The sequence below is a fragment of the Monopterus albus genome, unplaced genomic scaffold (assembly GCF_001952655.1).
Source record: "Monopterus albus unplaced genomic scaffold, M_albus_1.0 scaffold82.1, whole genome shotgun sequence".
Lineage (NCBI taxonomy): Eukaryota > Metazoa > Chordata > Actinopteri > Synbranchiformes > Synbranchidae > Monopterus > Monopterus albus.
The window spans coordinates 1,348,618-1,362,806 of NW_018127962.1; the positions used below are offsets into that span (position 1 = coordinate 1,348,618).

At 41.4% G+C, this 14,189-nt stretch overlaps 2 protein-coding genes across 2 annotated transcripts; one reads left to right on the forward strand and one right to left on the reverse strand.

Moving 5' to 3' along the window:
- The first annotated feature begins 2,207 nt into the window (after positions 1-2,207).
- Positions 2,208-9,568, forward strand: wasf2 (WASP family member 2). Its single transcript, XM_020606972.1, has 9 exons — positions 2,208-2,404; positions 3,593-3,756; positions 3,951-4,085; positions 4,230-4,383; positions 5,159-5,276; positions 5,379-5,500; positions 6,471-6,629; positions 6,846-7,339; positions 8,028-9,568. The coding sequence occupies exons 2-9, from the start codon at positions 3,624-3,626 to the stop codon at positions 8,183-8,185; spliced, it is 1,473 nt and encodes a 490-aa protein (XP_020462628.1). The 5' UTR covers positions 2,208-2,404; positions 3,593-3,623; the 3' UTR covers positions 8,186-9,568.
- Positions 9,569-10,190: 622 nt separating this feature from the next.
- Positions 10,191-13,144, reverse strand: gpr3 (G protein-coupled receptor 3). The gene is made up of 2 exons (XM_020606916.1): positions 12,910-13,144; positions 10,191-11,530 (listed from the first exon to the last, which is right to left on the reverse strand). Exon 2 carries the CDS (start codon positions 11,506-11,508, stop codon positions 10,522-10,524), a length of 987 nt encoding a protein of 328 aa, XP_020462572.1. The 5' UTR covers positions 11,509-11,530; positions 12,910-13,144; the 3' UTR covers positions 10,191-10,521.
- Between the last annotated feature and the right edge of the window lie 1,045 nt (positions 13,145-14,189).

Below are 14,189 nucleotides of genomic sequence, written 5' to 3' on the forward strand. Positions count from 1 at the left end.
GTGTTTATGTATAAAGCCAGGAGCAATTTATTACCTGGTGGAATTCAAAAACTATTTAATGAAAGGGAAGGGGGATACAATTTAAGGGGTCAGTTAAATTTAAAAATTCATGCTATACGTACAACCAAAAAAAGATTTTGTATTTCTATAAGTGGGGTAAAACTATGGAATAATTTAAGTGTGGACTTAAGAAATAGTAATAGAATTGATGAGTTTAAACATAAATATAAAGGTATGTGTCAATCAAGATATATGCAAGAACAGGCTTAATGATTAATTAGATGGACAATTGTGGGTGTGATGTATGAATGTTAACACTCTGTAATAATTCTTTAGTATATTACTTGTGTGGTGTAGAAGATAATTATTTAAGAATGTAATTATGTACGAATGTTAACACTCTGTTATATTTTTTTAGTATATTACTTGTGTGGTGTAGAAGAGAATTATTTACTGCTTGCAAACCAATGATGGTAAGATGATGTCATGGGGTAGGACTGGATAAGTCTGACTTCTTCCTACTCCATTCAAGCATGTACTAGGTATAAGCACATTGATATTGGATTAGCATTTGTTGGATATGTGTAAAATTATGTGTGTTGACATATCAACTGTCTTTACATGCTTGAAAGAATAAATCAAATCAAATCAAAATCAAATCAAATGCTCTCAGCTTTTACACACTCACCTGGGTCAACACAAGACACTGACAACTCATGCATAAATGAGTAGACACTGTGGATGGCTTCAAACAAAAAGGAGTGGGGATGTGGCCCTTCTTCCATTTCAGGCACATACTGTAGTTCCTGCTTAACACAGCCCCCTCTAGTGGAATTGAAAACATCATCCTTTTTATGACTCCACAGTCAGAGGGAACTACTGTTGTGTACGTAATACTGGCTAAATTGACCACATATGGACCAGAAGTAGGGCTTACTTATTTAACTGGGCATGTATGTGCACAATAACAGATCTGAAGATTTTATTTTGTCTCATTGGTAACAGAAAAAACAGCAGATATATGTAAACTTCAGCAGCTGCTGGACTGTGTGTCCTAAGGATCCTTAAATATCACACATCTGTCTGGCAGTTACCAAAACCTGTGCATTTCTTTTTCTTTTCTTTTTTTAGTTGAATAATAAATCTGTGATTTTAACATCATATAATATTATTTTCTTACAACCTTGTTTGCATTTATTAGATCCAGCTATAGTTTGAATATAGATTCACCAAGTTATGTAAATTATTTGAATTATTTGTGTACATCTCTGTAGGTTTTAAAAGGATTTTATGCGCAATAACTGTTTGCACTGAGCAGAAATGTACTTTCAGACTGATGGTGCCTATACTGTAAAATATAAAGAAAGTGTTAAATTATATGGTTGCATTTTGTACTCTCCTGTGTACTGTATAACAAAGAAGAAAATGGAATCATGTCACAAATGTGCATATATACCACAATAAAATACTAAACAAAGCTAACTAGCATTTTACTGTTTGTCTGTCTATGGAGAATCCTGACCTTTCCTGGTAACAAATGGTTATTGCATGTAAAAATGTACATGAAAATAACAAATTTATACGACACCTACAGTAAGGTGAGCTTAAGTTCATGTATGTGTGCATTTACATGTATTTTACAATACAATTTTAATGTATTTTACAATACTTTTTATAAAGCGTAATAATTCACTTTTCTCTTAAGCAACTTTGCACTTGTTCCATAAAGCATTTTATTTTAAGTGACTGCAGCAGAGGCGTTATGGTTTATTCCAACAATACACTTACACGAATGGAACTGCACTGCAAGACAAGCCTATAATTGTTATATTACGACATTCAAACAAACAGCCTGTCTGCTATTTGCCTATGATCATAGGTTCTGCCACTTAATAAGTGATTTAACCTGTACTGCATAAAGGTTTGCTTCTCCTCCCACAAACATCAGTTTACCCGGCCATTGTTGAGGTAAAGGATGCACTTAACACTCACAGGACAGTATCTTCCTAAGTGCTTTTCTTCACAGTGAGGTCTCCTTCGTATAGGTCAATAACAGCCATTCCTCGGACGCGTTCCAACTCGCTGGAGCGCACGTTGGAATGTGCCTGTGCCTCTGCCTCCACCCTCCGTTACGCAAATTACGGACTTATGTTTGTTACTAGTCAGGGTGGAGTTGCGCTTTTTACGTTGAAATTTCCACATCCTGTACGCGGCAGAAACCAATCAGTAGCCAATCAGCTTTGAGGAACTCGGTTGCTCGACCAATCAGAAGTTCACAATCTCGGGACCTCTGTGATCTGTTCAGCTCGTCCGCATACTGCACCTCTCAACATTTCTTGTGGAAATCTTTAGACAAGACAACCAAGAGACTGTATAGAGAGACCTATAGTTGCCAGTTTTGACGGTAAGTAATATATGTTTGCTTAGTGTTGAATTTATAAAATAAAGGATGAAAATATATTGTTGTTTGACTGTTCTTCCGAGATAAGAGGCGCTGACAAGTTACTTCCTGCTCTTACGAGGCCGAGATCCCAAGTTAAGCTGCATTTTAGCCCGCTTTAGCTAATGTTGTGACTGTAAAAGTGTAGATGTTCGACTGCTTTTTGTTTATCTTGTAGTTACTTAAATTTCGGTTTGTCTGTTTAACAGAGCAGCTCACTTCAGTTAACTTAATGTTGAACACACCACACATAGTATGGAGCTGTATGTCAACTGGATACAGCTGAAAAAACGTAAGCTGTTCGTTAAGGAATTAATGAATATAACAGTTAAAACGTGCAAGGTTTGGAATAACATTGTGGTCGTCAACCTAAGTAAAGTAGAGGTGAATGAATCCACCAAGGATGACTCGTATCATGACTGTAGTGAAGTCTGAAGCCCCAGTGTTAACGTGAAAAACTGGTAATTAAGCAACCGAAATGGGAATAGAAGCGCTGCAGGGGTATACTTAAGTTCAATTCTGCCTGCCTGCTCAGTCTTGGTAGTAGGCAGTCACTGCAAATCCCTGACCATCTGTGGGAGTTGTCATTTTCTTTCCATATGCCACGGAAAGGTTGATTTGTTCAGTATAAATTTGAAATATTAACAGTATTATTAGTATAGTGGTGCTGCATTATTACTTCACCAAGGTTTTCCCATTTTTGTTTGCATGAACTGGGTTGATTTCAGATGTTTGCTGAATAGGGCAAAGCTTTGGTTTTGCTTCTGCTTTAGCTCTGTCTGACTCAGTATTTATTTATACATACACATCGGTGTATCACATGACCATGGGACGTATTTAGGGATGCAAGTAACAGTCATTTTCATTATCCAGTTGTCCTTTAATGTACTTATTTTTAATAAATTTTTAGTCATTTGAGAAGCTGGTATTAGTGATTTGTGTGTTTTTGCTTGATAAGTGACTTAACTTATCAGTCAGTTAAGTTGTTGATTACATTTCTACCTTCAGACAAATGGTTTCAGTGCTAGACTTAGTATCACAGATGCATGTAATACATCTCCACATCCATGCCTCAGTGCTATGTTATAGTCTCAATGTTTCTAGGTTTTCTACATCTTTGTCTCAAATTACCCTCTTTCTCTTCCCCATCAGGGTTGGGTCTCCCCACCCACTACACCCCACTATGCCTTTGGTGACAAGGAATATAGAGCCGCGGCATGTGTGTCGCCACCCCATTCCTTCCAGCATCCGCAGTGAGCTGGAATGTGTCACCAATGCCAGCTTGGCCAACATCATCCGCCAGCTCGGAAGCCTCAGTGAGTGTGGGCTGTGTGTGGCTAAGTATCAGTGTGAATAGTTTGTAACACGTGGCAAATGTGTACGACACGTGTGTATTTTATTTCTATGTAGTTGTGAACAATACATTTATTATTTATTGTGCACATAGTAGTGACTTTGATACTTTAAGCCGTTCAAATCGTAAATCTACATGTGTCTGTTTGTTTTGTAGGTAAATTTGCAGAGGATGTCTTCGGGGAACTCTTTGTCCAGGCTGGAGCATTTGCCGTCAGAGTACATACATTGGGAGAAAGAGTAGATCGTCTGCAGGTCAAAGTCACACAACTGGACCCCAAAGAGGAGGAGGGTAAGTACTCCGACGTTCTACTGTGACCATTACTTCTTATGTTAGGATTAGAGTAGGTTATTTGTTTGAATACAGCTAAATATAAGATAAAATTAAATGTAATACAAATTCAGTAATCTTCTTCTTCTTGTCTGCTTCTTTCAGTCTCTTTGCAGGCCATCACTACGCGCAAGGCCTTCCGTAGTAGTGTGACCCAGGACCAACAGCTGTTCACCAGGCCATCTCTGCCAGTCCCTGTACAAGACACCTACAAAACATGTGATCCACCTCCACCCCTCAATCACCTCAGCCATTATCGGTAGGACTCGGCAGATAGAATGTTACAGTATTTGTGATGCCAGTTTTTCCTGAAAAGTCAATACATGTTCCAAGGAGAAAGCAGTGCAGACTAAAGAATGGGTAAAATCCTTTAGCTCGATCATGCTTATGCTGTACAGTGTACTACATTTTATTAGTCATTATGTTACTGTGTAGATATCTCTGACCTTTTAATCTGTCCAAGCAGATTTTGTTGCTCTTCATGATAAATGGTCCTGGATCATTTATATTAAATGTAAATGGCTTTGCTGAATCAAAGTGAGGAAATCAAGACCTCCATGTGTCACAACCCAGCTGACACATATCAGTGAATATAAATGATGCACAAGGCGTAACATGTTGTTGGAAGTCAAATAATTAGAAACCAGAACAGAAGGAGAGGCTGGGATTGTAGAGCCTGTATAATCACTAACCACACAAGTGACGTCATTGATAAGCAGAGCGTAAGCTTATATTACATTATAAAGACTGTGTGACTAGTGTGAATGTGGTATTTGACCATGACACTTCTGTACGTAATATGGTAAATTCACTCGCTTTTGTACATATTAGATACTGTTGATATGACAAAAGAAAATGACCTTTTTCTAGTAAAGGTCTCTTATGTGAAGCTAAAAAGGAAAGAGTTATAGATTGTTAATGTATTGACCTATAAGGCAGAGTAAGGTCTGTCAGCACTTTGTGTAATAAGGATAACGAGAAGTGTAACTGATGACCTAATGTAATTACAAGTGTAAATATATGCTTGTCTGCAGAGAGGATGGGAAGGAGGCCCTGAAGTTTTACACTGATCCTTCCTACTTCTTTGACCTATGGAAGGAGCAGATGCTGCAGGACACCAAGGACATCATGAAGGAGAAACGCAAACACAGAGTGAGAGACAAGCACAGAGTCGAAACAAATTGTCATTGGTCACAGCCAATAAATGGATTTGAATGAAACACTAATTATTTTCACTGTCTTATTTCTGAGTAGAAGGAGAAGAAAGACCATCTGAACCAGCGGACACTCAATCCTCGAAAGATCAAGACAAGGAAGGAGGAATGGGAACGCCGCAAGATGGGAGAGGAGTTTGTGGTGCCAAAGAATGACATGCTGTAAGTGTAGTGAGTGTGGTTGAGTGTATTAGTACAAAAATGTGCTCTTTCACAGGCCCAGGTGGCTTTGAGTGCATTTCAGCAATAACTTGAAATTAACGGCTGAAGGATGACTTCATGATCTGTTTCTCTATTTAACACAGTAAATGTGCAGAGTGGGTACTCCCCCTGTTCTCATCAGCCAATCTGGACACAGTGCTATGACTGGAATGTCCTGTCTGTTCTCAGTAGTTTGGCTGTAGATCTGGCTGTTATTGGCAAATTGCAATAGACAAATGTGTGAGTCACACCAGGCCTTGTGGTTGATTATTGCATGTGCCATATAATGATCACTGTTGACATGTAAAATAAAATGTAAAAATCTGTGATACCTTCTCAGAGAGAAAGCCCAAATTAGTCACATTTTAGAGTTGACTACATTTACAGATTTTTCTTCTGTGCATTATTTAATCCCCATGGTTTCCATTAAAAAATGAAATGAAAGAGAAACAAAGCACAAAAACAAACTGCGTGTTTCTATACACAGGCAGTCATTGTATTCATTAGCTAAATAGCAGCAGGGTTTTTCCTGGCTCAAAATGAGGCCGAGGTGTTACCATCTTGAACCTGTGCACATGTGCATGTGAGGTTGAAGCAGAAGTCATTATGCTGAAGGAGAAGTCACTCTCTTACTGCTTTTTAAGTTGCTGCACTTTACGGTATGTGTGTTATTTTTAAAAGCTACGTGAGCCAGTCAGTACAAATGTCAGTTCCACTATTTATTTATCTTCTGCTTTAAATGCATGATACTTCCTCTTAAATGGTTACATGCTAAATGTTTCATAAACTAACAGTATATGACCCCAAATTAATGTTGTAAATACCAGGTGTCATTTATCTTGGCTCATTTGCATGGTCAGGCTTCAGAGAATATACAGTAGATGACATCTTTTCTTTTGGGCTCATAGTTATTTCTTCAATTTGTTTGAAGGAATTCTTCTGAGGGCCTGAATGGCAGCATTGGATCTGGAGAAGGCTTCAATTCTGAAGCTCTCGATCAGAGTACCAGCTCCTACGGCTATGACCCACTCTCCCCGCTCTCACCGCCTGGCCCAGATGATTTCCTGCCTCCCCCACCTCCAGAAATGGCGTAAGTAGCATCATGCATATAAGCCCACACACACTTCAAGCGCATTCCTTGCCAACATACAGCTGCACACATCATCTCAAGGTTATATACCCTTGCTCTTCACTTCACGAGCTGCTGAGGCTGCAGCTGCAAAGAAATCAAAGGGTAAGGGAGGGAACCTAAAAGCCCATTTTTCCATTTACATTATATCACTAACCTCCACTCCATCACTTCCAGGTATAATGATGGACAGTATGGAGCGCCAACCCAGAAGCGTGTCAGTCTGCTTAGTCCAAGCCACCCACCTCCTGCTCCCCCCATGGCTTCTCCCACATCTAACTCCCGCCCACACCTCTCCCCTCCTCCTGCCCCTCCTCCACCTCCACCATCCTCTGGTTTTGGGATTCCCCCACCTCCCCCTGGCTTCGACACTCCACCTTCCCCTCCTTCGTTCTCTTCTTCTGCTGCCTATCCCTCCCCACCTGCTCCCCCTGTTTCAACAGCTATATCTGCTGTTTCTCCTCCTCCTCCACCACCTATGCCTGCAGGTGGTGGTCCACCACCTCCTCCTCCTCCTCCACCTCCCCCTGGCCCTCCTCCCCCATCCTTTATTGACTCTGCTCCTCCTCCTCCTTCTGGTGGTGGTGTTGGGGCTCCCAGCTCTGCTCCTAAACCACAGCCAGCTCCAGCCAGTGACGGTCGCTGTGACCTACTGCAGGCCATCCGACAAGGTGAGACACACCAGCAAACAGATCGCTATAATACTGATATTTACTGTCCTCACTGCTGATTGGCTGAATCAAAATTTGAAAAAGGTGAAGAACATAAAAGACACTGTACATTACACTCAGAGGCCACATTGTTAGGTGCACCTATACCATCGTATGCAATTCAGTGCAACACTTCCTCCTTAACATCTGTGTTTATGAAGCTCAGAATGTTTCAGTTTTTGGTGAAATTGTCATAAATGTATAAATTCAATTATATGTTTATTATTGAAGTCATAGTTAAAGTTGGTGTTGTACCGGACTGGACTGCATTAAAAAACATATGCAACAAAGAATCTTTTATCCTTCATTGTTTCTTCTACTTGCTTGCCTCTACTTGTGCATACTATGTTTCTTGGCTTATTGCCTCTGCAGGCTGTGGTTAGGTGAAATATTGTGAAATGTGTGGCAGGTATGTGTGTATTGTTATATGTGTAATATACAAACAGAACTGGGTCCCAGTAAAAACATTGCTCCACGGCAACACGAGTCATCAAGAACCTTTACATTTAAGTATGTTTTGCTAAAAATTCCATGCCTTGAAACATACTGTAGCTGTATATTAATGATATTTCACAGAATATTTGTCTTTACAGTAAGAGAATGTACTTTGCAAATACTCATTGTAGCCATCCTCACAAATTCCTCTTAGGGTTCAACTTGCGGAAGGTGGAGGCACAGCGGGAGCAGGAGAAGAGGGACACCTCTGGCAACGATGTGGCTGCCATCCTGTCCCGTCGTATTGCTGTGGAGTGCAGCGACAGCGAGGATGACTCTTCTGAGTTTGATGATGACGATTGGTCCGAGTGATCCTCATTCCTTTTCACCTTCACTACCGCCTTTGTATCTTTCCTCAGCCATAAACTGTGTCAGAGTATTTCCATTGAGACTAAGTATCAGTGGAGAACAGGTCCATGTTCTGTCTTTGTGAGTAAGACAGAGTGTGAGAATTACTAATCACATTCCTCAGCCAATTTATTTCCATTTATTCAAAAAGAATTCAGATCAGAGGTGCAAAATTTCAAAGATGAGACTGAGTGTGCTGGTTGTGTCCCAGTTTACCACTGCTTTCACTGGATCGATTGGTTTTGCTGTTATTGATGTGAGAGTGCTGTGTGTAGTGATGCACGTCTCTCTGCTGTGCCTGTGCGTAAACACATCACTTCTGTCCTTATTTTAGTGTCTGTTTGAATCAGGTGCCTTTTGCTGCAGCCCAAGTGCCTGATTTTATCTGCTTTAGCATATTACGGCAAAGAATAATAAAGATGGACTACACACATGCAGGCAACCTTTTGTATACACAGTATTTGTATCTACTCAGTGGGAAGACACAAGGTGATGATGTCAAAACATTATCCCTCATTCATAGAATATATGATGTAAAGACCTATTTACTAAAGATAATTAATGCAATCGCTTTAAATTTATTTTGTCACTTTTCAACCCTTTGCTTTTATATTCTGTTGTTTTTTTCTGTGGTTGTCATGGGAACAATTGACTTGTGGATGAGCCATGGTTGTGCCTTGTAAACAAATTGATGAATTTATTACTGAGTGTGGTAGGGGAAGTATTGGCTCAGGTCAGACACCTGGAGTGTTTGATGGCATCCCCATACAGAACGTATGCACACATTTAACATTTGTGATTCTCGTGATATGTTTTGTACTGTGTCTCAGCTCTGTCACGAATTTCCTCCTTCAAATTTTAATTTTTTTCTTTGGATGAACTAGGCTAGTTTTTCTTTTGAACTTTTCTAGGGATACACTAGGCTCTGGTGTTTTAAAGACCGTGCTCTGTGTAGAGTCGGGCGGCCCTCTGCCTTATCCCTGTGCCTGAGAAGTGCCTTTTTGTAGTGCATTTCAGTGATTCTGGTTACCACTCTTATCACTGATCAGCTTCTTCCACAGATATAACTGCCATTGATGAGTCTAATGTAGAGCTCACTAATGTTTAGTGTGGACCACTCTTTTCCAAGTGCCTTTTATTTTAAGTCTGCCTGTGTTAAAGCACAATCACAGCCTACATTGCCCCAGTTCTGCGTCTTCTGCCTTACATTTTAAAATGATTATAGATATTTCAATAAAGATAGTGAAATAACAGTAATTGTTTAGATTTCTTCACAAGAATGTTTGATTTCCATGTATTCTTTGTTGTGTTCCATAAGTTCCCAAGAAAGTCGAGCCTCATACTTTATCCATGACTCACCCTTTTTATGTCAGTGTTGGGCACCTTTTCCACTGTGCCAACTGTGTGGGCGGTGTGAAAATGAATCAACTGAATGAAAGTTTAGAAAACGAGCAGAAGGTGAGAAAAACCTCTTGCATAATCAGTGCATCCGCATACCAAGGCTCCTTTGTAGTTTTTAAAAGGACGCAGTGGGTGCAGAGTGCTAATATAAACACTGAAGATTGCCTTAACTACCAAATAATTTAGGATACAGGAACAGAGATAAGCAGTCTGTGCCTGACTGAGTTAGAGAGTGAGCGATAGAGAGCAAGACAAACTCACTAACGGCCTCAGCAGCAGTGAAGAGAAGAGAGCTGACATCACCCAGTAGAAAAAATGATATTTATTATTCATTGGTATAAAATATTCACTCATTTCAAAAAGGTTGTGCAGCATGAACATATAGTCAGTACATTTCAAAGTGCCCTTAACAGCATGTGCAAAATAGAATCTCAAAGACTTGGAACACTTTGTCTTCCAGACATTCAAGTAAATAAAATTGGGCTTTGGATCATGTACGTCATCACACTGTGATTCGCTCACATTGAAAACCCAGCTTTCTGGTGATCATTAAATTCTCTAAGAAAGGTATATAATGTCCCTGTGATTGTTTGATTCTGGGGATCCAGTGGAGCTACAATTGACTGAGGATGAGGCACAAAGTACACACAAGACAGAACGTTTAGTCTGTGTGGCAATAGTGGGGCTGCCAGCCTTGACGTTTCAGTACATTTCGACTCACAGAAGGAATTCTTGTGAAAGTGTTACTTCTGACAGTGTGAGTATGTGTGTGTGTGTGTGTGTGTGTTAGGCTTTGTCTTCTGGATCTGGATGACAGTCAATGCAGCTATGTGTGTAACTTGGCACACAAACAGTGATATGTCTGACATAGATTGTTGGTCTGTTGAGGTTTGGCTGCACTACACATCCACAGGGTAGTGTATGTGTGTACTATGTGTGTATCTGTTGGGGCAGCAGGCCTGGACCAGCACCTTGCGAATGTCTTTGTTTCTCAGACTATAGAGTATGGGGTTGAGGAGGGAGCTGCCCGCCGCTGGGACCAAGGTGGCCCAGGTGTACAGAGGAGGGCTGGATGCATCTCCCAGCAGTCCCCAGAGGGAGAAAGGCATCCAGCAGGCCACAAACACACTAAGGACCAGGATCAACCGAGAGAAGCCCCTTCCACTGCTGTGTTTGCTTGCATATGATTGGCTGGCAGGGAGGAAGTGCCTTTGGGTTGCGATGGCGTGGGCATGCCGCCTTGCCACACGGCAGATCCCAGCGTACAATTGCAGGGTTACCATGACAACCAGCAGGAAACCACCACATAGCAGCGATAGGTATGTCCGGGTCAGAGGTCGTGCTACAGAACAAGAGTTTGGCTCTCCAAGACAGTGCCATCCCATTGCAGGTCCCGCCCCGATGACACATGCACCCAACCAGACCAGCAGCAGCAGGACAGCAGCTCTGCGACGGGATCGGCTTGAGCCATAGGTGAGGGCATGGCTCAAAGACAGATATCGGTCCAGGGCAACACCCATCAAGCTACAGAGTGAGGCAGTCAGTGATGTTACAAGGACTCCTGAGGTCAGCAATTCTGACCAATCACTGGGCTCCACGCAGAACAAGAAGAGGAAGCGCAGGATCAAAGCTACACCCGCCAGGAGATCAGCCAGGCCGAGGCTAATCAATAGCAGGAAGACAGGGGCACGTAGAGATGGGGTGGCCAAGATGGTGGTGACAACAATTGCATTCTCAGTAGTGATGAGAGTCCCTGAAACACACATAGCCACACCCCAGACTGTGAGGGGCGGGACTTCATATGGAGGTGAGTTATCCAGATGGTCCAGAGGGAAGAAGGGGTCTGCACCTAAGGACTCGTCCCCACCCACATCAGAGACATTCATGGTTGGTCAGCAGTCACACAACCTAAGACAGAGACAAACAGAGAAAGATGTCTAACATTAGTGCCGCTCTATTTGTCCATTAGACAGCCTTTCCTTGATCAGAAGCTGTGATTTCAGCATGTGAAGCCACTGAAGGCTGGATGTGGCATCACTCAGAGCCAAAGAGCACTTAATGAGGGGATGGAGGGGACTGTTTAAGAGTATATAATCTAATGCAGTGGCTCTAAGAATATCACTATAAATGCAGTAAGGTATTTTGATTGTCATGCCCTGTGCTTTCCTGCTCCTAATATTTGTGATGTTATATTAGACTGCACTGGAGATATTAAAAAAGATATATGTAGATAGTTAATTAGCTATTAGGTACTGGGACATGCATTAATTGCCATATGTTGTATTTACAGCCTAATTTATAGCATAAATCTTAACTATATACATTTTTGTATAATAAATATATACAAAAATATGCTCTTAGAAAATACATAATAGGATACACGGACCATTCAAGCTTGGAAACCTTATATAGTCAACCCAAAAGCCTATAATTCCACTTTTAAAATGATCATATTAAATGTTTTACAATAGTCCAGTTGGTTTGTGAAATGTCAGTGACATCATCTGTCTTTCTGAAGTCACGCTAATTGAAGTTATTCAAAATGTCAGCTCAGTGTGACTCAAGAATATAATTACCAAACCAATGCATCATTAGACTGGTGTTGATAAAGCGTTTCTATAGCACGTCACTGTAAATCTGAGCTCTCAATGACTTCAGTGTCCACTTCAGTGGTATTAATCTGCTCATACTTCAGAACCATCCAAACATCTAAACATTATTTATGGTGTGTCTGGCTGTAAATCTGTAAATTCCTTTTCAGATTAATCCTGAGGTTTTGTTCTTGTTCATATCCAAACCTGATGTTTAAGGAGACACTAAGGCATGTGCAACTTGGAGAGATTCTGCACGTACCATGCAGAACATGCTATCTAAAAAAAAGAAACCCTGCACTGGTATTTAGGCTACAGTTAACGAATTCAAGGTTAAAAGGTTAAGATGCTCCTGCTCTCTGGCACATAAGATCTTATGGTTGTTCTTACATGTCAAAATGTGGTGCACGCACAGGAAGTAGCCCTAGCATATTACATCATAACTGTATCGCATTAATTTTATTTAGCTAAATATTCTTTTCATCTTGCTCCTACGGGGTGAGGGTTTGGAGCTTCAACATCCCACCTCTCCCATCGCAGTGAGGTCGCAGCAGCGCCTGGTGCGGAGAACCCTCTTGTATAATATAACTGCAGGTTCACTGCACCACAAAGGATGTCCCCGAAGCACGCACGCACACATGACCACGTGCACACGCGCCGACACATAAGCTATACAAACTAGATAATCAATCTTACCTTATTAGCACGATTCAGTGGCTCCTTTGCAGGTTTTAAACAGGTGTCTTGTTTTATAAGATCCAAACAAAGTGAGAGATGAGGCAGTGCTGTCCTCTGTGATGATCGGCAACAGTTTAGCTAAAGACGGCAGATCTTGTGTATGGCACTGCTCTGTACGCCGGTCTTCATCAGAGTTGTGCCAAACTCTTTGCATCTGCTCTTCTAATTCAGTGTGTCCGGAGCGTATATGGGAGGCACAATGGATGCTATTGCGCGCGGACTCATCCACAAGAGAGTCTGGTTGACGTCAGTGACTTGGAGGCTCGACCAATCAGGGGCCGGCATTGAAGATGCGGGGCGAGAAGGGAGGAGTGAGTACATGGAGTAATTCCATTCAGAAAAATGCGGCATCTCTGTCGCCCCTCCCACTGCGGTTCATTCTCATTTCTGGTAAACAGTGACCACCACTAGACTACCCCCCCCAACACACATTTCTCAACAAGACCCTAGAGCCTGGTTGAACGAGAAGGTGTTTCGTATGGGGCAGGGCTCAGATGTGTCCAGCTGTGGGGACAGAGCTCAAGGCTGGCGCTGTCCACGGTCCTGAAACGCATCGGGATGAGTCATGGGGAGTTGCACTCCTGCAGAGCAATGTGTGAAATAGACACTTATGCAATTAACAAGCGAAAACTGTGCATTTAAATGAACTGGTAAGGAGCACCTCTGCTCAAAATCTTATAACAACAACAACAATAGTAACGATGATGTGTCAGACAAATCTGGATCAATATTCTTGATGAAGCAAGGTTTACAGGGAGTGGGTAAAATTCTTTTATTATTAATAGTGATCGTATTGGTTCACTGAGGCAGGCTGAGTTTTATAGTCTATGCGCAGAATATACATCATAACAGAAACATTAGTCTATACATAATTAATTAAAAGGTAATACGACACAAACAGCAGTCTCAAATTTGAATAAACGCATATCTCAAACAATTTATTATTTATGAACACAGGACATAATGAGCTTGTGTGTGCAAGTGTGATAAGTATAGGTCTGAATATTGTGTGTTGGTGTAGGTAGTGGGGGGTTCCTGTAATCAGAGAAAACCAGGGGTTGGCATTTGTTTCGCTGGTTTTATAATGTATTGATTTGTCTTTTGATTTGAGCAAACACTGGTATAACAGCAGCTGGGAATTCATGGCTTCCCCGGTTCGCTCTTGTGCGTGGGTGCTGCAGGATGGGCAGAACTGCTGCCTACGCGGTCGCGCATATCAATGCGATAATACTTTGGGG

Excerpts from the sequence above, each read along its gene's own strand:
- wasf2 (XM_020606972.1), top strand. The coding sequence starts at position 3,624 with ATGCCTTTGGTGACAAGGAATATAGAGCCGCGGCATGTGTGTCGCCAC. Across the intron at positions 3,757-3,950 it reads CCGCCAGCTCGGAAGCCTCA|GTAAATTTGCAGAGGATGTC; the intron begins GTGAGTGTGGGC and ends TTTGTTTTGTAG. Across the intron at positions 6,630-6,845 it reads CCCCCACCTCCAGAAATGGC|GTATAATGATGGACAGTATG; the intron begins GTAAGTAGCATC and ends CATCACTTCCAG.
- gpr3 (XM_020606916.1), bottom strand. The coding sequence starts at position 11,508 with ATGAATGTCTCTGATGTGGGTGGGGACGAGTCCTTAGGTGCAGACCCC.